A 22,889-nucleotide genomic window follows, 5' to 3' on the forward strand; every position below is an offset into this window, starting at 1 on the left:
CAGCTGAGCCCCCGTGTCTTTTCATGTGTGCCCCTGTGACTGTTTTTTTGTGTTGTTTTCACCTGCACTGTTGTGGCACATTCCTGACTGGTGTCCGCTTCTATTCTTGACCCTGGATGCGCAGTTGTTGACATCGCATCTAGAGTAACCCTTTAAAATGAAAATCAGAATATATGTTTGCGTTAAAAATTCTGAAAGTTATTCTGTGTGAATTTTAGGATTGAGGAAATGAATATGTGGATATATTTGGGATCTAGGGTTCTCACTGTAAGAGAAAATACAGATGTGGACTGGGGGAAGGGCAGTGGTGTTAAATTGGAATTTTCAGTATAAAGTCCGTCTCTCTCTCTCACACACACATGTGCAGATTGATTTCCTAGCTGTGTCTGCCGAAGGAGGCTAGGAGCAACGGCATCCCTGAGCAGTGGGCACATCTGGCTTCCATATCCTGGGTTTACAAATTCCGTTACCCACTAAAAGGAACTGGGGCTCCCTGAAGAGAGAATTCTTAAACTTCTTCCCCACAGGGAGCATGGCAGAAGGACACAGGAGCTAGTTTGAAACATTTTGAGTGTCAAGATAAGTAACAGCAACCAGATCATAAACTGTTGAAAAACAAAAGACCATATGAGTCCATATTGATACTAAAAAGCATAAATTGGGGGAAGGGGAAGTTCCTTGTTATTGTAAAATGCTAACTGTTACAAATGCAGCAGGAAGGATAAAGTTGGAAAACTCCATCTGCGACCCCAGTTGAAGTGTCTGATTCACCTCTGGGTGAAAGTTTGTTGGGGACCAAATACTTACACAGTCAGAGGACACAGACAACTTGCTTCTCAGGAAAAAAAGGCACTTTTACGGCAAAGCCCTGACAGCAGCTTAACCAAGTAACCGTCATATGTGACATCACTTGTTCTGGAGGAAACCGATGTCAGGTGCCTTCCCAGGGTGTCCTGCAAGGGACCCCCAACCCTTCTGTAGGAGACCTGCCTGTAATGCACAGTCTGGGTTGGAGCATGAAAAGACAAGCAGATGAACACAAATTAGGGATCATCACACAAAACAGAGGGCCTGTGGTCTTTGCCCCCGTGAGGGTCACAAATAACAGAGGAAAGCTGTGGAACCCTTCCACGACAGGGTGACTGAAGAGACGTGACATCTGGATGCATGCTGTATGGTGCAGGATTGGATCCTGATTGGAGGAGGGGAAAGTTGCTGCATAAGATAGTTTAGAAAATCCAAACATAGATAGCAGTATTGTATTTTTTTTTAAATGGATAATTGCACTGGGTTCTATAGGAATGTCTTGTTCTTAGAATCACACACTCCTGAGAGGAAAGGCTCATGACCTCTGCAACTTACTCTCAGGTGATTCGGGAAGAAAAATAAACGTATGTATTATATATACATGTATAGATGGAGAGAGCAGAATGTTAACAATGGTTGAATCCAAATGCCAGAGTATTTGGGATTTCACTGCAATACTCTTTTTTGTTATGCCGATACTGTATTTCCTGCACGTTTACAGATTTTATGTAATTTTTCCATTCGTATTGTACAGCTCTCTTCAGAGCTGTAACTGACATATAATATTGTGTAAATTTAAGGTACACAACATAATGATTTGACATATGTATGTATTGCAAAATGATGACCACAGTAGTTTTAGTTAGCATTCATCACCCCACATAGTCTTTTTTCTTACGATGTGAACTTTTAAGATTTTATTAGCAGCTTTTGAATATATGGTACAGTGTTGTAGTTTTAACTGTAGTCACTATGGCATGTATTACGTCCTCGAACTTACTTATCTTCAAACTAGAAGTTTGTGCCCTTTGACCACCTTCACCCACTTCCTGTACCTGCCCCCATGTTCCACCTCTGGCAACTACCAAACTCTTCTGTTTCCGTGAGTTTGGTTTTGCTAGAGAAAACATGGAAGTAAGATCATACAGTACTTGTCTTTCTCTGACTTCTTTCACTTACCATAATGCCCTCAAGGTCCATCCATGGTGCAAATGGCAGGATTTCCTTCCTTTTTTTTTTTTAAATACTTTATTTGTTTTTGAGAGAGAGAGACAGAGCAGAGTGGTGGAGGGGCAGAGAGAGGGGAAGACATAGAATCTGAAGCAGGCTCCAGGCTCTGAGCTGTCAGCACAGAGCCCGACACGGGGTTCAAACCCAGGAACCGTGAGATCATGACCTGACCCGAAGTCGGAGGCTTAACCAACTGAGCCACCCAGGCACCCTGAGGATTTCCTTCCTTTATAAGACTGAACATTATAACTTCTCCGTAGGTCTGAAAAAAAAAAAAAATCTAAATAAAATGCTTAATTAAAAAAAAAAAAGTAAATGCAACAAAATGTCAATATTGTTTTAAACTCCTGGGTGTCTGTTATATTATTTTCTGTAATTTTATGTATGTTTACGTTAATTAATCTCTGATGATAAAAAATTTTTAAAATAAAGTATTTAGTACATTGAGTACTACTTGCCTCTTTACTAGAACACTGAGTTCTTTTTATGCCTTTTTTGCCCTGGTACCCAGGTTATGGGAATTTTTTTACTCACTGGACAATCGTCAGGTTTATACAAGCTCTTCTTCCCTGTGGTGTAGACTTTCGGGGTTCCCTACCACAGGAAGGAAACCCTTCTCGTTACTCCCACCCTTCTGTGCCAGCTTGGCTCCTGCTGTTCCCTGACTCTTGACTTCCTGTATTTCTCATTTCTGGCCTGGGAATACCCTTCGGGGCTCGATGTGTTTCTTTTCCTGGATTTGTCTTGACCCTTCCCAGAAAGCTCTGCCCCTCTGGTCACTCAGAAGAACCACTTGGCCCAAGTCGCTCCCATTCCAACAGCGCCCTGGCTCCTGGGACCCCTCTAGCATGGCCTCGTTGGAGTGATTGGCCCAGAGAGGAGTGTTTTAAGAGACTGAGAGATTAAAGTTCTGGTGTTACCAGTTACTAGCTTGGATAGAGATTATTTTGAGCTTTTGGTTTTATCTAGGGTAAAATGAAGATAAGATACCGTTTTCTCCCTCCCTCTCTCTTTCTCTCCAGTTTGGTCGTGAGGTTTAAATGAGGCAAGGGTTTAAGGACCGCCTGTATCCTGTGAATGTGGGTTGTGTGTTGTCTTTTCTTCTGACCTTCCATTCCAGATGAAAAACATTTTGAGCTCAGCACATCCTCAATTTCTGTCTCTCTAGACTCAGTTACATTTTCTTTCTTCCTCTTTTGCAAAAGCTTTGGTATGAAAAGTTTACTTATTTATGCTCTGGCAGTTTCCACCGGTGCCTTGGGGGAGGTTTTTGAGGTCCCAAGACAGGACCTGAAACACATTATCCTATAGAAAGAATGTTACTACATGCTGGCTATGTGCACTGCCAGGACCATACCTAAGAAATACAAGGAAGGAGCAGACAGGTTTTCATGAAATCCTGAAAGTACTGTCCTTTTGCATGAGAAAGTATCTGGAGAGACGATACCAAGCAAGCAACGCATCAGAAACCATCCATTTATAACCGAGATCAGTAAGCCTTGGTGGGTGGGGACTTCCTAGGCAGCGTTTAGCAAAGTCATGCTAATGCAAGAGCTGTGTGACGTTATCCCTACGGCCCAGCGCTGTTCTGACCACTCTGTTTTTATAAAATGCAAGAACTGAAGTTCAGTGGACTATGAGAATTGAAAGCTCCTTGAAATGCGTGACCCACCCCCAACTCATACTGAAGCCATTCCTAGCTGGCAAGAACATACCCTATCGTTGGACACTCTCTGACGATATGTGACTTTTCACTGTGATGTCCTCCAAGGGCTCTTGCTGAAAAGTCCTTTCTTGATGTCTGTGGGTATAAAAATACCCAATGAAGTGGGGGTGCTCTGACCTCATTGTACCTCCTCCACCACAAGATTCTGCTCCCCAGACAACATCCCCGTCACTGCCTTCTCCTGCCACAAGCGTAAAGCCCACTCCCTCCCCAGAGGGAGGTGACGCTTTGAGGCTTTTTATGTTTCAGGGACTAGGGAAGTCCACCCCAGTATCTTCCTGCCACCCCTTTCCCCTCTTTCCAGGGTGGGCATGCCCCCACTCTTTAAAGCAACAACAGAACCTGCTAGTTACCTCATACAGAAGAATGCAATACTTCCTGAGTAACTCCTGGGAACCAGGCAGCCTACTGAGAATATAGACATTAATGTCATCGTCTGTTTGGAGAGCCTTGGCTTTGGAAGGTGAAGTGACCTGAGGTCACCCAGCTGTGAGTGGCAGAGTTGGGTTTGAATAGAACAGCATCAGAGCCCAAGCACCTAGCACCTCTCACACTGTGCAAGGTGTGGAGGACAGTGTGCCTGCTCTCGGCTTGAGATACACGTTCCCACATGTGCCAGATGGGGGCCCGGGAGTAGGACCCAGGTTTCCTGCCACCCCGCCCCACACCCATCCCTCCGTTAGCGGGTTTGCTCTCTCTTCCTTGGGCTGTACTTTTACCTGTGCCTTCTTTCTTCTTGGAGGAGACGGAAAACTGCTGATTTGCCATCCAGTGACCTGTCACCAAAAGTTCCTTCAGCCTTCCCTTCATCAGGGTAGAAGTCCTGGCTTCTCTGTTCTAAAGGACTCCTTTTCTAGTCCAGTTTTCTTTCTTTTTTAAAAAAAATTTTTTTTAATGTTTATTTTTGAGAGAGAGACAGAGCATGAGCAGGGAGGGGCAGAGAGAGAGAGGGAGACACAGAATCTGAAGCAGGCTTCAGGCTCTGAGCACTCAGCACAAAGCCCAATGCGGGGCTCGAACTTATGAACCACGAGATCATGACCTGAGCCGAAGTCAGAAGCTTAACCGGCTGAGCCACCCGGGCACCCCATCTTTTTCTTATTTTTTTTTTAATGTTTATTTATTTTTGAGAGAGAGTGAGAGCACATGCCTGAGCAGGAGAGGGGCAGAGAGAGAGGGAGACAGAAGAACCGAAGCAGGCTCTGTGCTGTCAGCAGTGAGCCTGACACCGGGCTCGAACTCAAGAACCGGGAGATCATGACCTAAGCCAAAGTCAGATGCTCAGCCAACTGAGGCACCCAGGCACCCTTTTGCCCAGTTTTCTGATAGACTCTCCCCCCTCCCCTGTAACCCCCCCCCCCCCCTTCACTCAAACCTCACCCAAATTCAGCCAGCCTTGCTATTCTTTTAGCCCTGGTTCTTTTCCTGCCCACTTTTTCTTTTTATGGTGGTTTCACTTTCAAGAGCTTTCTCCAGCTGAGCCCAAGCTGCCATCATGACCAGCGTCGGCCAAAAATCTCTCAAATACTCAGCTTTAATATGAATCTGGTTTTGGTTCTGACCTTGTGGCGCATTGCTCTGTGACTGCTACCACTGAGAGACCTGAGGCTGGGGGGTGGGGGGTGGGGTGGTCCAGATACTGCTCACACATTTATTTAGCGCTGTCTCTTTTTGCTTCTCAGGTACCCAGATAAGCTGTTTCTCCCCAAGTTCCTTCTCCTGGCGTCAGGCTGCCTTCGTGGATTCTTACTGTTGGGCTGCCGTTCAGCAGAAGGACTCCTTGCAGGGCGATTCCGGACACCTTCCTCTGTGGCTGCATAAGGTAACTGGGGATGTTTTCTCACCCGATAGCCTTGTAGACGGGGGAACCGAGGCCCAGAGAGGCTGTGCCACGTAGTCACACAGATGCGCATGGCCAGCCAGCAGCCCTGTCCCTCGGATCATACAAGCCTAGCACTTTAAATTTGGTCAGAAGAACTCAGAAACCTCAGAGATTACTTGGTTCGGCACCTTCACTAGCAGATGCAGAAACTGAGGCATTTTTTGGATTTTCGCGCCATAACGGTGGGCACCTGTTGTGTCCTGTTTCTACCCTTACTGCCCAGTGGCGTCTGATGCAGAGTAGGCTCTCGGTGCCTTTTGAATTGCCTGGGTGAGCGATGTTAGATAGGGGCAGAGCCAGGACTCAAACCTAGCCTTGGCCCGCGCCTTTTCCACTGCTCCCAGGGTCCCTTGGGGAAAGTGGCGGCCAACATACCATTTGGTTTCTTCTCGCCAGTGCGTTGCTGGAGCATCGGGAAGCCTAGTGATGACTCCTTCTGGGGGTGTTGGCTGCGACAGAGCTGCAGGGATCGATTCCTTGGCGTTTTGACAGGTCCACATTCCACAAGGAAGGGGAGACATACTACATAGGAGACTCCAGTGTCCTGCAGAGAAGAGGCCCCGTCAGGAGCTCCCTGGTCAGGGAGTGATGGAGTTGGGGGGTAACATGGGGTATGGGCAGTGAGGAACCGGCGCCGGAGTCAGCGGGTTTGTGCAGAACGTTCTTTGTGTCACAACACGGCTCGAGTAGGTCTTCTCCATGCGTGTGAAAGTAGGACTGTGTATCAACCCGTCATCATTTTCAACCACTGGTTCTGCCATCCATCATGAAAACAAAAAGAATGTTTGTGTTTCTTCTGGTGTTCTCCTCCACTGAGGAAAGAGTGCTGCTTTAGTTTCTGAAAAGCCAAAGGCTGAAAAGTTTGACTCTGGCCTTGACCTATTGCTGAACACACCGCATCCTTTGTAAAAAAAAGAACAGTTTAAGTCCTTTGCTATGACTCAGGCCTCATCCCCTCGTGTTAATTTATTGTGTGCCACCAGGCAGAGTGATGCCTACAGTGGCTGCTTTCTTCTTTGGGGTTGGGCTTTTCTCTTTGACTTTTAGCCTTAGCGCTAGCTGGGTCCTCGTCAACACTGTAGGTCTTAGTAGCCAGGCCAGCAAATAATAAAGATATTCTATAGGAATGGGCACAGTTCCAGAAGCTGAACAGCCTTGTCTGTACGTCAGAATCCATGCTGTTTTAACGTGGGTCTCTGTGTTGTGATGCTCTTAGGGGAAGGAAGGGTGTGCCAGGCTGGGCACTGACAGAGCCGCAGAAGAAGAATGTATCATCTGGCGTGTCCAGCGTATGTTAGGGATGTTAGAGACTGTGAAACTTTGAAAGTAGGAAGAAACAAGGGTTTTGATGCAGTATAAGGTGAAGGACACCTAGAGAGACAAGCCGAGGACTCAGGACTAGTTGCTGACCACAGTCAGGTCCCTGGCCATCCACTGCCCCTGCCGTGTAGGAGGAGAAGCCCTGTAGAGTGGTGTGGGCAGCCAAGCCCCCGGTGTCCAGTGTTAGTGAGACACTAAGGAGCTTTGTGGTGGTAGTAGGCTAGCTTGTTTGGATGGAAGTTTGGCTGAGAGACTTTTCCAGATCCACAGGGCTTGGGGCAAAAATTAAGAGTTGACACAGCCAAGTTGAAAGGAGCTTGGTCAACACACCCCAGGCTCGAGAGCCCGTTGCTAGGGAGTAAGGGGTGATCCTAAATTAGACCAGCCCTCATGGGGACCAGCGTCCTGGTTTGAATCACTTTCAGTACTGACTGAATGAGGAGATACAGGGACTGTCAGCATCTCGAGTCTGCCCACCAGCCAGCAGCAAAAATAAATCTTTTCCGGAAGTAGGTAACTTCATCCAGAGCCTCAAACTCTTGTCTGGTTTTTCACGTGTAGTTTCAGTGGCTGATACACAGGAAAACCAAGAGAAAAATCAGAACTAGAAACAGACCCACAGGATATCCAGTTGATAAATTGATCAGATACCCTATTTATTTATTTGTAATTTTTTTATTATGAAATTTATTGTCAAATTGGTTTCCATACAACACCCAGTGCTCATCCCAACAAGTGCCCTCCTCAATGTCCATCACCCACCCTCCCCCCTACGCGCCCCATCAACCCTCAGTTTATTCTCAGTTTTTAAGAGTCTCTTATGGTTTGGCTCCCTCCCTAACTTTTTTCTTTCCTTCCCCTCCTCCATGGTCTTCTGTTAAGTTTCTCAGGATCCACATAAGAGCAGATACCCCATTTGAATAATCACTAATACTATAGTATTAGTATTAATACTGATGATATGGAGCATTTCAAGAGAGTGGAAATTCTTTTTTTTTAAATATGAAATTTATTGTCAAATTCGTTTCCATACAATACCCAGTGCTCATCCCAAAAGGTGCCCCCCTCAATACCCATCACCCCCCCTCCCCTCCCTCCCATCCCCCATCAACCCTCAGTTTGTTCTCAGTTTTAAGAGTCTCTTATGGGGCGCCTGGGTGGCGCAGTCGGTTGAGCGTCCGACTTCAGCCAGGTCACGATCTCGCGGTCCGTGAGTTCGAGCCCCGCGTCGGGCTCTGGGCTGATGGCTCGGAGCCTGGAGCCTGTTTCCGATTCTGTGTCTCCCTCTCTCTCTGCCCCTCCCCCGTTCATGCTCTGTCTCTCTCTGTCCCAAAAATAAATAAACGTTGAAAAAAAAAAAATTTTTTTTAAAATAAAAAAAAAAAAAAAAAAAGAGTCTCTTATGCTTTGGCTCCCTCCCTCTCTAACCTTTTTTTTTTTCTTCCCCTTCCCCATGGACTTCTGTTAAGTTTCTCAGGATCCACATAAAAGTGAAAACATATAGTATCTGCTTCTCTCTGTATGACTTATTTCACTTAGCATAACACTCTCCAGTTCCATCCACTTTGCTACAAAAGGCCATATTTCGTTCTTTCTCATTGCCAAGTAGTAGTCCATTGTATATATAAACCACAACTTCTTTATCCATTCATCAGTTGATGGACATTTAGGCTCTTTCCATAATTTGGCTATTGTTGAAAGTGCTGCTATACACATTGGGGTACAAGTGCTCCTATGCATCAGCACTCCTGTATCCCTTGGGTAAATTCCTAGCAGTGCTATTGCTGGGTCATAGGATAGATCTATTTTTAACTTTTTGAGGAACCTCCACACTGTTTTCCAGAGCGGCTGCACCAGTTTGCATTCCTACCAACAGTGCAAGAGGGTTCCCATTTCTCCACATCCTCGCCAGCATCTCTAGTCTCCTGATTTGTTCCTTTTAGCCAGAGAGTGAAAATTCTTGAGCTGAAAACAGTAAATGACAATTGATTTTAGCTGACATTCACTGACGTCCTGCCTACCGTATACTAGAATGTATGTGTGGCATCAGAGAGCCACACGTGACGCGGCCCCTTCCTCAGGAAGCTCCCTGTTTGGTGGGGAAGACAGATATGTAACGAAGACGCTGAGAAGGAGTATTCCAGAAGCGAGATGGGAAAAGAAGAGTGTGGTTGTCACGGAAGCCTGGGGGAGAGTGTTCTTGGACAGAGCAGTGAACTCTGTTCAGTGCCCTTGCAGAGCGGACAGTGCAGTAGGAGTGAAACAGGCTTACTGGCGTGGGTGAAATCATTAGTGCCCCCGGCAGAGGTGATTTTAGTGAAGCAGTGGGTGAACGGTGAGGTGAGGAGGTGAAGATGATGGTGGTAGATAGTTCCTTCAGATTTTTTTCCCCCAGAAAATCTCTCTCTCTGGGAAAAGGAGGAGAGAGCAATAAGCTGGGTGGTAGCTGGAGGGAAGGTTTGGGAGCCTCTGGGAGATTGTGTGATATGAGAGAGTTTGGCACACATTCAGATACCAACGGCAGTAAGAAAGTGGGCTGGCTGCAGCAACGGTGCACTGGCTGGGGAGGGCCTGTGGCACCTTCTGGCAGAGGGGAGGGCGCCGGCTTGTCCTGTTGGGGGGCAGCGGGGCCTCGACTGACTCTACAGGGTAAGCCCAGGTTATACGGGACCTTTGAAACCTTAACAGGTGTGTGTAGGCTAAGTGCTGGAAACGGTGAGAGCCGCTGCAGTTCCTTGATGGGGGAACATGGTGTTCCCAGGAGACAATGCTCAGAGATGGAGTGCGGGAGGAAAAGGAGGGAGGGAGGCAGGGAGGGAGCCGCCTGGCAGGCAGATTGAGGCTTCTGATCAGGAGACAGAAAAGAAGGGGAGCTGTTGGCACGAGAAAGGGAAAGAACAATCTAAAAGCGACACAGGTGTTTTGTTGTTGGCTGGAGGACCACAGTGAAGGACAGTCACAGGTGACATCCGTGTTTAGGGGTCAGCGAGCTTTTCTGTGAAGGGCCACACGGTCCATTTTCTCATCAAGGCAGGTCTGGCAGTCACTCTGCGGAGATGCAGATGCATCTGTGGCCGCATTGGGCTCGTGGGAGCGTTTTGCTGTCCCGCGGGCTCAGGGGATAGCAGTGGGGGTGGTGGGAAGTACAAAGATTCCGGGCATCTTGGAAGATGTGCCAGTGGGACACAGAGGACAAGGGAAAGGTCAGAGTCATGGACACGGCACGCCCAAGGATTTAGGCAGTGGGTGAAGAAGGTGAGGCCATTCGCCCCTTTGAAGAAGTCTGGGGAGGGAGAAGGTTTTGGAGGAAAGCCAAACGGTTCTGCACACATGCAGTCAGAGCTGCTCGGTGAGCGGCACGATGTTAGGTAGGCCGTGGGCCGTGCGTGGTGTCCCGAGGTCCAAGGCGAGAGGGGTGTGGAGGCACCCGCGACAGTGTGTCAGAGGGAGGTGGTAGTCAACGCTGGGGTTTCCTAGGGTGTGCGTGCAGACAGGGCAGTGTCTGAGGGGGAGGAGGAGAACTTGGCCGAGGAGTCCGAGCCGCGGCTGGTGGGGAAAACGTGAAGGCTGTGCACCGCACGAAGGAAAGCCAGGAGGTCCTGTGAGGAAGGCCTGTGTCAACATAGTACCGTGTCAGGTGCTGCGGGGGGATGGAGATGAAGTCTTCATTTGGGTGGGGGTGTGACCTGAATTGTATCCCCTAAAGGCTCTGTTGATGTCCTAACGCCCGTCCCCTCGAATGGGCCCTTTGGTGGAAATAGGCTTGTTGCAGGTGGAATCAGTCGAGGTGAGGCCCTGCCAGAGTAAGGTGGGCCCCTCGTCCAGTATGGCTGGTGTCTTCCTGATTGGGGGACATTTGGGCGCAGACACACACAAAGGGGAGAGATGCGAGACACCGGGGACAAGATGGCGTGTGACGCAGAGGCCTAGCGCAGAGCTATGGTGCCGTGAGCCAAGAACCCTGATTCCACTTTCTGCAAGAGACGGGCACGGGTCATCCCCCAGAGGCTCTGGCGGGAGCAAGACCTGCCAATACCTTGATTTCAGACGTCCGGCTACCCGGACTCTGAGAGACAACGTTGTTGTCTAAACCATCCAGCCCGTGGGACGTGGTTAGGGCAGCCCTAGGGAGCTGGTGCAGGTGGTTAGAGAAATCGGGACTCCGGCCTCATTGGAGGGGAAATAAAAGCTATGTCAGATTTGAATGTCCATGGGGCTTTGTTAGCCAAGCCAGATTCTGTGATCGCAGCTGCTTTATTTTCACATTGATTTCGTCTTCGGCTTTTTTTCTTTTAATTGTGGTCAAATGCACACCACGGAAAATGTACCTTCCTAACCCCTGTTAGGTGTGCAGTTGGGCAGCACAGAGTACGTTCGCCATGTTGTGCAACCATTGCCAAGATCCATCTGAACTTTCTCAGCTTCCCAAACCGGAACTCTGTGCCCCTTCGACACCGACTCCCTGCTTTTCCCTTCCGCCAGCTCCTGGCAACCACCATTCTACCTTCTGAGTCTTATCTCCTCTTCCAGGCACCTCAGATAGCCACGGTCACACAGTCTGTGCACTTCTACATCTGGATGGTTTCAGTCAGCATGTCTCCAAAGTTCACTCGTATGGTAGCATGATCAGAACTCCCTGCCTTTTTAAGGCTGCATAATATTCCATCGTGTGTGTGTGTGTGTGTGTGTGTGTGTGTGTGTGTGTGTGTGTGTATGCGCCATGCTGTGTGTGTCCACGCATCCAGCCGTGGGTGCTTACCTTTCTTGCACCTTGTGGCAATTGCGATGAATGCTGCCCTGAACATGGTGGGTACAGACACCTGTCTGAGTCCCTGCTTGCAGCTCCTGTGAGTATATACCCAGATGTGGAGTTGCCAGATTCTTTCTCAAGTTTAGAACATCTTTCCTGGTGGCTTTCTCTTGGCTTCTCCACATTTAGCCGACTCCTGATTGCTACAGCCAGCAGGCACCCTGTGAGCCAGGCTCCCCATCTCCTGAAGGGCCAGAGCAGTCGATGCTGTGTGCAAGGCCCCATGGCCAGGTGGTGGCAAAGCACAGGACCGCCTTCAGACTTCAGGTGTTTCTCACATGTGAGAAGGTGAAGGCTTAATTTGTATGGCTTCAGAGTGTGCACTCTAACCTGGGGGTAGCTACCAGTGGCTGAACTTTGGCTCGACACAGAAAGGGAGTTTCTGGCAGAAGGGCTGTCCGGCAGGGGGCCCACCTGCTGGTGGAACCAAGGAGGTCTTTGGTTCCAGGTAGGCACAAAGGTGTGTGTCTTCTCCCCATGTCTTTATTCCTTACCCCTGCTGCGCTTCCTTCATGTAAAATCCCTCCTGAGCTATTCTTGACACCTGGCTACGTCATTCCCCCCCCCCATTGCTGTCATCCTCTGTCACCCCCATTCGTTCACGACTGCGGTAGTGGCTCATAGACATTCCCGTCCCAGGAGAACTCTGTCCTCCCCGAAGGTGCATCCAGTATCCCATCCACTGTCTGATCTCCAAGGACTCTGACCCCCTCTCCATATATCCGCCTCATCCTGTGGCCACCTCACTCATTACCTGGAACTAAAGAGGGGACCCTGCTCCCTGCCCCCACCTCCTGCCCTCTGAGGTCCTGCCTTTCTGACTCTGTCATTTCCCCAAACAACCCCCCCCCCCCAGAGTCCCTACAAAATGTCTGTATTTCTTTCAAAAGACAAACTACTCTGGCTTCCAAGCTTCTCTCTGCCACTGGGCCCTGTGAACCATCCCAGCCTCACTTCTGGGCCCATCCCCACCATCCCTGGGCCCCCGGGAACCTGACTTCCTGTAGCTCTCACCTTTCCTGGCTGTTTCACACGCATCTTCCGTTGACCCCTCCTCCCCTCTAATCTGGCCACCTCCTATTGTATGATTCTGCTCTCAGCTTCCACCTGGAAGTTTCCTCTGGATCTCTAGATGGAGGCTTCTTGCTTTCAGGGCCAGGTGGGTCAATGCGAAGTCTCCAGGAATAAGACCATGAGGCCACTGTGTGGACAGTAGACCGCACACCCTGCCTAAAAGCAGTCAGATCCTAAAAATGGGGTGTTAACCAACAAAACATCGGCTGCACCACACACACCCTGGTCAATACTGTGCACTCCCAAGCAGTCTGTGCTTTTCCTGCAGTCACCATGGGACGTGGCAGTTACTTGCCTGAAGTCTACTTAATTGATTCTTCATTTCTTTTTATTTAAAATTATTTTTAACATTTATTTATTACAGAACAGGGGGGGTGGGTAGAGAGAGGGAGACAGAGGATGCAAAGTGGGTTCCGCGCTGTGAGCACAGAGCCTGATGTGGGACTCGAACCCATGAACTGTGCGATCAGGATCCGAGCCAAAATCAAGAGTCAGTCACTTGACTGATCCACCCAGGTGCCCCTGATCCTTTATTTCTAAGACTGCAGGTTCCATGCACGTAGAGACCATGCCCGTGTCCCTCATCAGTGCACTCTGGGACAGCATAGCCCATAATGGGTGCTCAAATCACATGTGTGGAAGGGAGGAGGAGAGTGAGGCGGTTTCTATGTGCTGTTCAGAACCGGAGTTCATTCTCCAGGAGCATTCTGAGTCCAGGGCGAGAGGCTTAGAGGCACCAGGTTTATATGAACACTTCTCAATTCAGTTCTGATGCCAGACTTCAAACCAGGAGACCCAAATTCCCCCCAAAGAAATGAGTCAGTGTAATCTTTAAGTGTACATCAGTGTAGTGTGTGGTCCTGGTATAATTAATGCTGTACTTTCTTTCTCCCCAGCTGTTTATTCCATGTCTCCTTTCCTCTTCCTCCCCCTACTCTCTCCTACTCCATTTCTTTCCGGTAGCCTCCAGTACCTCTGAGGAAATAGATTTGTGGAAATGAGTGTGCTTTCAGGTGGGACCAGCAGGTGGTGCTGTAGGACCTCCAGGACTGTTTGATAACCGGCATTTTCTTTTTCTTTCTGCTTTCTTGCTTTCTTTTTTTTTCTTTCTCTCTTTCTTTCAGTGCTCTTTTCTCTTTGTTCAAGTTCACAATGTAGGCAAACCGTTAGGCAAGATTTTTTCAGAAACAGGAAAGCAGGGTTTTGACTGAAAAAAAAAAAAAGCAACAGAACAGGAAAATAAAATTAATAGAATGAACAAATCTTTATTTCCTTTAAGTGGATTCACAGAAACTTAGTTTAGAAGGGTCCTCTGAGGCTCCCAGACCAGAGGTTTCCAAGCCTTAGCATTATCTGGGGTGGGGGGGTAGGGGGGGTGTGAAAATTTAGGATCCTGAGGGCCAGGAATATGGTTTTCATCAGCTTCCCAGGAGATTCAGATACTGCTGGCCCAACTTGGGCTCCCGTGTGGGTACCCCTCATCTAGACCAGTGTTTCCCAAATTCTGTGTGTATGAAAATCACCTGCAGAACTTGTTGAAATGTTGACTCAGGTTCAGTAGATCTGACAGGGCCTGCATTTTTCCTTTCTAACAAATTCTCAGGTGATACTGACGTTGCTGGTCTGTGGACCATTCTTTGAGAAGCAAGGATCAGGAGCAAGGGATTGACAAACAATGGCCTAAACGCTCCAGCCAAATCCAGCCCATCGATCACCTGTTTCTGCAAATAGTTTTATTGGAACACAGCCACGCCCATACCTTTACACATTACCTATGTCTGGTTTCACGTATGCAACAGAGGTCATATAGCTCACAAACATTTACTGTCTGGCCCTTTGCCCGCCCCTAATCTGAAATTCTAAAGCCCTCCCAGATGATTCATTGAAAGGGAACTCCCTGCCTCACAGGACAGTTCATTCCATGTTCATACAGATCTTTAGGAAGGTTTTTCCTTGCTTCCTTGTGACTTGGTATTAATTCTGTTGTCAGGAGTCTCTTTCTACTTCCACGCCTAAGTGCTTTGCTCACCATCCTGTCTTCCCTAGGTCTCTCCTGTGGCCCTTCTAGGCCCTTCCTAGAATGTCATGAATCATGAAGCCCACTGCCTTGGGTGTCTTCCCAAGAGCACAGAATAGAATGGCGTACCACCTCCTTCTCTGTCCTCTGTAAGCTGCTCATGGAACGCATTGCATTGGCCTTCTGGGTAGACCTTCACTCGTGACTTCCTACATTTGGGATTATCTTTAACGTGGGTTTCTCTCTGGGGCGCCTGGGTGGCTCAGTCGGTTAAGCCTCTGACTCTTGATTTCAGCTTCAGTCATGATCACATGGTTCATGGGATCTAGCCCTGCGCTGGGCTCTGTGCTAACAGCACAGGATTGTCTCTCTTCCTCTCTCTCTGCCCCTCCCCTTGCGTGCGCGCTCTCTCTCTCTCTCTCACATTCTCTCTTTCTCAAAATAATAAACTGAAAAAAAAAGTGGGCTATTATCTGAAAAACATGCAAACAAGAGCAGACATCTTTTGTGTCTCTTTTTACATCACTTCCCCAGTGCAATTTGTTCTTGGTTTACCTGCTTCCTACTTTCTGACCATTCCTTCCCATGTCTTCCAGGGTTCTCTTTTTGCCCGACCCTAATGTTAGGATCCCATGTCCCTCTCTTATTCTCTTGTCTCCTTCTACATATTCTCCTTGGATGATCTCGGTCACTCTTGGCTTCAACCATCCATATGCTACAAAATCCTCAATTGTAAGGTTAGCTGGAGTTTTTTCTTTTATTTCCAGTTACTTACTCTCCACTAGGATTAGAGTTTTGGGGTGTGAGTAGCTTATGTTCATAATTTCTCATCTTCTTGGGTCTGCCTCCCACCTCACTCCCCTCTGCTTGGAATCTGTTCCTTCTTGCTTCTTTATTGCAACTAATGGTACTATCACCCACACCCTTGCATAGGCTAGAAATGTAGAATTAGCCTCTGTTCTTCCCTCTTGCATCCCTCACTTCCAGGTAGGCACTGAAATGTCCGTCTCTTGCTTTTGATAGCTCTTAAATGTCTTCCCCTCTCCCCACGGCTGCTGCCTCAGTTCAGTGCATATCACTTCCCGCCTCTCCGTCGCAGCAACCAACTGCCTTGTCTCTCTCCCCTCCAGTGTGTTCCCTTCTCCACGGCTGAAGCAATCTTTGCAAAATAAATTTTCCTCATGCCCCCCACCAGTGGGCTTCCCATTGTGTATGATGTGGGAAGGTGAGGGCCTCGTAATTTAGTTCCTGCTTACCCTGCATATGAGTCTTCTAGGACCACTGTAACAAATTACCACAAACTCAGTAGCTTGGAACAACGGAACTTCATTCTCTCATATTTCTGGAGACCAGGAGTTGGAAATGAAGGTGTCAGCACGGTGGGGTCCTTCTTGGGGGCTCAGAGGGAGAGTTGTGTGCCTCTCTTCTAGTGGCTGGTGGTGGCCAGCCATCTGTGGCGTTCCTTGGCTTGTAGATGCATCACTCCAGTCTCCCCTGTGTGTCTCTGTGTCTTAAAATGGTCTTCTTAGAGGGACATCGGTTACTGGATTAGGTCCCACTCTGATATAGTACAGCCTCATTTTAACTAATTAGATCCGCAAAGTCTCTATTTCCAAACAAGGTCACATTCTGAGTTCCAAGTGGACATGAGTTTGGCAGGGAGGGACCCCATTCAACCCTAGTACATTCTTCCAGCCTCAGCTCTTACTGTGTCCTCACCATGGGCTCACTCATTTGCTTTGGTGCCCTCGACGGGTAGGAATTCACTTGGCAGAAAAAGAGAATTCCATGCAGAGGAAGGAGTGTGTCTGAAGGGCCACAAGAAGGTGAAATCTGAGCTGGGTCTTAATATACTCATGGAATTGTTTTGGGGGTTTTTGTTGTTGTTGTTATTGCCTCACAGTACTTGAAGACGTAGCTCAGATGTCACCTCTTTTATGAAGCCTTCCCTGAGCTCCCCAAGGACATTTCAAGTTGCTCGCTACTTAGTACCTATGTATTTAGTGGCCTTCACTTTTATGTTTTGTTTAATCGTTAGCTTGCATTCCCATCTGGCCTGTGTGGTCCTGGAGCAGACTCTGTGCATTTTGTCTGTAGGGGCCAAGCTTCCAGCCCAGATGTGGTTTTCCGGAGTGGGAGGTGGTTTGCCTTTTGTTTTTAAAGATTTTATTTCTTTAAGTAATCTCTACACCCAATGTGGGGCTCGAACTCATACCCGAGATCAAGAGTCACGTGCTCCACTGACTGAGCCAGCCGGGTGCCCCCAGCCCAGATGCTTTTGAAAGAAATTACCCATCTGCATTTAATCCCGTAAGAAGCGATCACATACATTTCAGGGGAGGAGATGGTCAGTCCTAACTGGATGCTTCTTCGCCTTAGAGGAGGTCGGGGTGACTCGAATGTGGAAGGAGGCTGTACCAGAGCCTCTCCACACTTCCTTCCATCTGGAGCTTCTGTTGTTCTAACTACAACCCCTTCCAGAAACAACGCAAACTTTTAAGGCACACAGACTGGGCATTGTGCTTCCTTTTGGTGGTTTCGAGAAGCTTCACTGTCACTGGAAGGGCTCGGTGTTAACATGAACCACATTAACGGACCCCCGTGGCCTTGAGAGATGCTCGGTGTCTCGGACCTCACTGGGAGCAGACAAAGCTTATGGACAAAGCCATTCCCACCCAGCAGATGCACTCGTAAAGCTTGGCAGTTTTTCCATGTTCTTTATGTGGACAAAAGGATTTTAAAGACTGTAATTTAATGCTGTTTTGGATTCCTGTTTCTGTTGAATCGATTTTAATACCACCTTGTTACAGAGTCACATTTTCCTTTTTGATGAAAACGAAAAAGAGGTTTCACTGTGGGGAAAACCAAGGAGTGGGCCATTCAACTACATTCCTTACAGAGGTGATCAAGGTACAGGGATATTGGAAGAGAAAGCAAACACCCTATATGTAAATACCCTTAAACATTCATTTTTTCCAATTACAATGAGCTATGTTGATCTATTCATTGGTACTAATTCTTGTACCACCTAGGCGTGTTGGGAAAATTGCCACAGATTGTAAACAGGCACTTTTTAACTCAGAAGAACAGTTTGTGGTAAAATTCTATTAATTCAAATTGCCTAGAAACAAAAGTGACTTCTAAAACTACTCCGCAGTCCCAAATTAGAGATCGTGTTCCCTCTGTAGTTTCCAGAGAAAATGCCAGATTCTCTTGGTCTTGGGAGCAGCACTGACTCTATATCACGGTTACATTTTTATCCCATTTTTACCCCCCTTTAGAGTACGCTAGGATTGAAGGAACAGAGCTTCTCACCGCAGCCAGCTACGAATTATGTAGCCGAAATTCATGGAATCGCAGCCTGTCACGGTTGTCATTGTGTAGCGGCCCTTTGCACATGGGTTGAATCATTTTGAGAAACCCCATCCCATGCCCAGTATGGACTGAAGTGCCTGTACTGGTGAAGGGGCTTTGCAGAGTTTCAGAGGCGTTGTGCCATTGCCGTCTTTCCTGTGGGGCGGGAATTCCGAGCGTGGGCTCCAAGTGGTGGCAGGGAATCCGGGAACGAGGGTAGGAAGACACGTCACAGCTTTATTTTTTATGCATCTCTTGACTAAAACTTAACTTCAGAAAACATGTACCATGGAAGCAACGATACATCATGGTATTTGTGGACTCTGTGATTCTGTTACAGATCTCTTCACCACTTCAGAGTTGGTGGTACAGCACGGGTAGGTCCTACTTAATGTGTTAATAAGCACACACAAATTTGTTTAATATTCTGATAACTATATCCGTATCACCCATTTCTTCTGTGAACTTTTAGGTGCTACTTTATGTGTTAGTTTTAAATGAAAAGCATGGAAAACATGAAAAACCAGGAAAGACCTGAGAAATTGTCACAGAATCAAGGAGACGAGGGAGGCACGACGCCTCAATGTCACGGATAGACCCCGAACTGGATCTCTGAACAGAAAGAAGACAATAATGGGAACACTGGAGAAATCCAAGTGAAAGTCTGAAATTTGGTCAATGATGGTTTCTTAGTGTTGACAAGTATACCACGGAAATGTAAAGTGGTAACAGCGGGAAAACCAGATGAGTGTTACTTGAGAACGCTCCGTACATCTGATTTTACAGTGAGAGTCACGGTGTTGGGCCAGCTGCCTGCCCCTAGAGATCTGTGGGGTGGGACTTCTGTGTCATCTCAAGGCCATCACTGTCACAACTCTGAGGCAATTGGAGACCAAGCCAAAGATCGGGAGAAATTTTCCAGAGAAATAATTTGCAGCGTATTCCAGTGGGAAAGGCATGGCCGTGGGTTCACTTTGTCCTCTGTGGCTAGGAGCTGTTCTGGGCTTCCTCTTCCCCTTTGAGAGTAAAGCCATTGATAAAGGCCTTATCAGTGTCCATGCGAGGACTAAAGATCACGTGCCCACCAGGTGGCCCTTCTGTTGGTTTTAGCTGGTGTGCTGTCGTGCATTTTACATGCCAGGCACCACACTAAACACTTTTCATAAACTATCTAATTTAGTCTTCATAATACCTGTATCACACAACCATTTCATTCTGAGAGTGAGAGGCTCAGTGACCTCAGTACCCAAGAATGCTTAAGCTGGACTAAATCTCAGGTCCGTGCTAACTGCGGTACATGGTGTTCCTTTATCTTCTCTCAGGGCTAAGCCTTTCCTAAGGCTGGATGGACCTGGTGACCGGGTGCTCTTTGCTTTCTCTGACTCCTGAACCCCTCTGTGTTTGTTTTGCACGTACATCCACATCCAGATGCTCTCCACATGTCTGTTGCCCGTCACGGTTGGCTTGTCTGGACTTGAGATTACTCCACTGTAAAATGAGGGTGTTGGGTGGTCCTCAGGAGTGTCCAGCATGGAAGGCCTATTCTGCATTCTGTGAATTTTAACGGCTTATTCCAGCTGTTTAATAGGGGTGACTATTGGATCACTGAAGCCACAATTTTTCTAATTCGTATTGGATAAGGTCTGCATTCCTGGGTCGTTCTCCCAAATTCTAGAGAGAGGAGAAAGAAAAGAGCTCTAAGATTAGTGACCTCCTAACACCATGGCAATGGAAAACAACCCAAAAACCACCAGAGACCACTGTGACATTTATCCGTTCCCTAATTGGGATTTTACTGAGGGATTACTCTAAAGGCCGTGGGAGTAATTTTATTTTTTTGTTCCCTTCCGTGATTAGGGCGGAGGCACCACGCGTCACTGTGTAGTTGCCAGTTATTTCAAATTGAAGTCTTTTGGGGCGCCTGGGTGGCGCAGTCGGTTAAGCGTCCGACTTCAGCCAGGTCACGATCTCGCGGTCCGTGAGTTCGAGCCCCGCGTCGGGCTCTGGGCTGATGGCTCGGAGCCTGGAGCCTGTTTCCGATTCTGTGTCTCCCTCTCTCTGCCCCTCCCCCAATCATGCTCTGTCTCTCTCTGTCCCAAAAATAAACAAACGTTGAAAAAAAAAAAAAATTCAAATTGAAGTCTTTTGGAGGGGGAAAAAAAGGTAGTTACCGCTGTTAAGTAGCTGCGCAGGTGAATTCAGCCAAAAATGGTTACGAGGTAATGAGCCCTATTTCCGAAATTGACATGCGTGTGCACATTGTCTCAAAGTGAGAAAAGTGAGAGCAGCACTGGTACACTTTGTTTACTTAAGTGGGGCACCTGTTGAACCCATGATTTGCTCTCTTGTTTTCCAGTTTTTCCCCTACATCCTGCTCCTGGTCGCCATCCTCCTGTACCTGCCCGCCCTGTTCTGGCGTTTTGCAGCAGCTCCTCATCTTTGCTCAGATTTGAAGTTTATCATGGAAGAACTTGACAAAGTATACAACCGCTCCATTAAAGCCGCAAAGAGCGTGTGTGATCAGGACATGAGAGACGGTCCCGGCCCCGTTCCAGGTGTTAATGAGAACACAGGACAAAGGTAACTCAGCCCCCGGCTCGTTTCTCATCAGGCTTTGGGGTGTGACGTCTCAGCCCTTCTCCTGCCCCTCTGGGCTTACGGTTCGCACTGTACTAGATGGGGGGGGGGGTGGTCATCCACCTACAGACAGGCTGTGGGAGCCTGGAAGGCCCGCCCCCGCGAATCTCACCCCCACCTGCCTGCCTCCGCACCTGTCCTCACATCAGGAAACTTTCCCTTTTTGCGAGCAATGCCGCCGTCTCGTGGTCTGGAAGGCAGATGTAGGTAGGGTAACAGGTTAAGGCGCTACGTACTTGCTTGCTTTGACCTGCTCCTCAATGGAGAAGCACAGAGGATTATGGGGCTGCTGAGCTTGGAGAACCGGGGTGAGAAAAATGGGCAATGAGTAGGCAGTGCATTGCCTGTTGCACAGTCTTCTCTGGTTCTTGTCATCAACAATGGTGATCATATTTATAGCTAATATTCCCGATACCACATTGAGCTCTCCTAGTACATTATCTCATTTAACCCTCAGAATGTCGTTACAACTAACTGCATTTATTTACTGCCCCCCACCTTTTCCCCAGATAAAAACATTCTCCCATAGCTACCAGTGGGAGAGCTGGGACCTGACCCTGGTCTGTCCGTCTGGAGCCTGACCCCCCCTTGCCCTAGGAGCTGGCTGCCTCCTGCCCCTTGCCTGCAGGAGGCGCGCATGTTCTGGTTGGGCTGGAAAGTCTTTATTCTGCACACTTGAGAAAATTGTAGGTTTTTTTTTTTTTTTTAAAGTAGTAGAATCAAACAGTCAACATTTAGCATTTACTGAGTGCCAGGCACTTTAAGGATTTACAATTATAACTCATTTAATGAACCAGACCTTTAAAACGTTAAGGGGGAGAGCATTTTATTTGATTTTTTTAAACAGGATTTTATTCCCTGATACCCCAGCGAAGTTATAGGTAAAGTAGGGAGGGAGGAAAGGTGTTTGAGATTTTTAGTGTGATATTGCTCTGTGTGTACGTCTTTAACATTTGATCTTCGTAAGGGTTGAAGTTTTTATTCTCCCCCCACCCCCTTTAGTTTGTGGGAGATATCTGAAAGCCACTTCAAGTACCCAATTGTGGAGCAGTACTTGAAGACGAAGAAACACTGTAACAATTTGATCGTCAAGTACGTCAGCTGCCGGTTGCTGACCCTCAGCATAATACTGTTAGCGTGCATCTACCTGGGCTATTACTTCAGCCTCTCCTCCCTCTCAGATGAGTTTGTGTGCAGCATCAAGTCGGGGATCCTGAGAAATGACACCACCATCCCCGAGCGGTTTCAGTGCAAGCTCATCGCCGTCGGCATCTTCCAGCTGCTCAGCTTTATCAACCTCATGGTGTACATCCTGTTGGCTCCCGTGGTTGTCTACACGCTCTGTGTTCCGTCCCGACAGAAGACGGACATTCTCAAAGTGTACGAAATCCTGCCCACTTTCGAAGTCCTGCGTTTCAAGTCTGAAGGGTACAATGACCTGAGTCTCTACAATCTTTTCCTGGAGGAGAACATAAGTGAGCTCAAGTCCTACAAGTGTCTGAAGGTGCTGGAGAACATCAAAAGCAGCAGCCAGGGTGTCGACCCAATGCTTCTCCTCACGAACCTTGGCCTGATCAAGATGGACGTTGTCGACGGCAGAGGACCCGAGACTGTGGAGATGATGGCACAGGAGGAGGAAGACCCGACAGCAGAGCTCAAAGGTAGGGTTAGCTCTCAGGGCAGAGGCTGAGGAAGCCCACGGAACACCCAGGCGGCCGGCCTCCACGAACCGTCCCGTCTTTACCCCGGCCCGGCGTCCCTAAACCATTCTCCTGTGTGGTCTTAGGTGAGACCCCTCCCCTACTGGGTGACGGAGGGAGAGAACTGGTGCTGCCTCAGACCTCCACAGGAAGGTGTGCCTCCTCCAGACTGTTCTCTCCTCCTTTTCCTCCTCACGCTGTCTCCTGCGCTGCCTCTTGCTCAGGCATTCCTGCTTGCTGTCATGCTCGCTCATGCTTGTCCCGTTCTGCTGCTTCTGTCCCTGCACCTCTGAGCCTCTTGCCTGTTGTTGTCCACCTCCTTTCAAAGAGGC

At 48.1% G+C, this 22,889-nt stretch overlaps 1 protein-coding gene across 1 annotated transcript in view; it reads left to right on the forward strand.

The window, feature by feature from the left end:
* Window positions 1-22,889, forward strand: part of PANX1 (pannexin 1) — a 51,317-nt gene that overhangs the window by 23,637 nt on the left and 4,791 nt on the right. Inside the window, exons 2-4 of the mRNA XM_086678581.1 lie at window positions 5,446-5,585; window positions 20,577-20,800; window positions 21,860-22,518. Of these exons, the coding sequence (XP_086534707.1) occupies window positions 5,446-5,585; window positions 20,577-20,800; window positions 21,860-22,518 (1,023 nt within the window). The remainder of the gene's footprint in view (window positions 1-5,445; window positions 5,586-20,576; window positions 20,801-21,859; window positions 22,519-22,889) is intronic.

The sequence above is a fragment of the Puma concolor genome, chromosome D1, assembly GCF_028749965.1.
Source record: "Puma concolor isolate L17-30 chromosome D1, mPumCon1.1.hap2, whole genome shotgun sequence".
In the NCBI taxonomy this organism is placed as follows: Eukaryota; Metazoa; Chordata; class Mammalia; order Carnivora; family Felidae; genus Puma; species Puma concolor.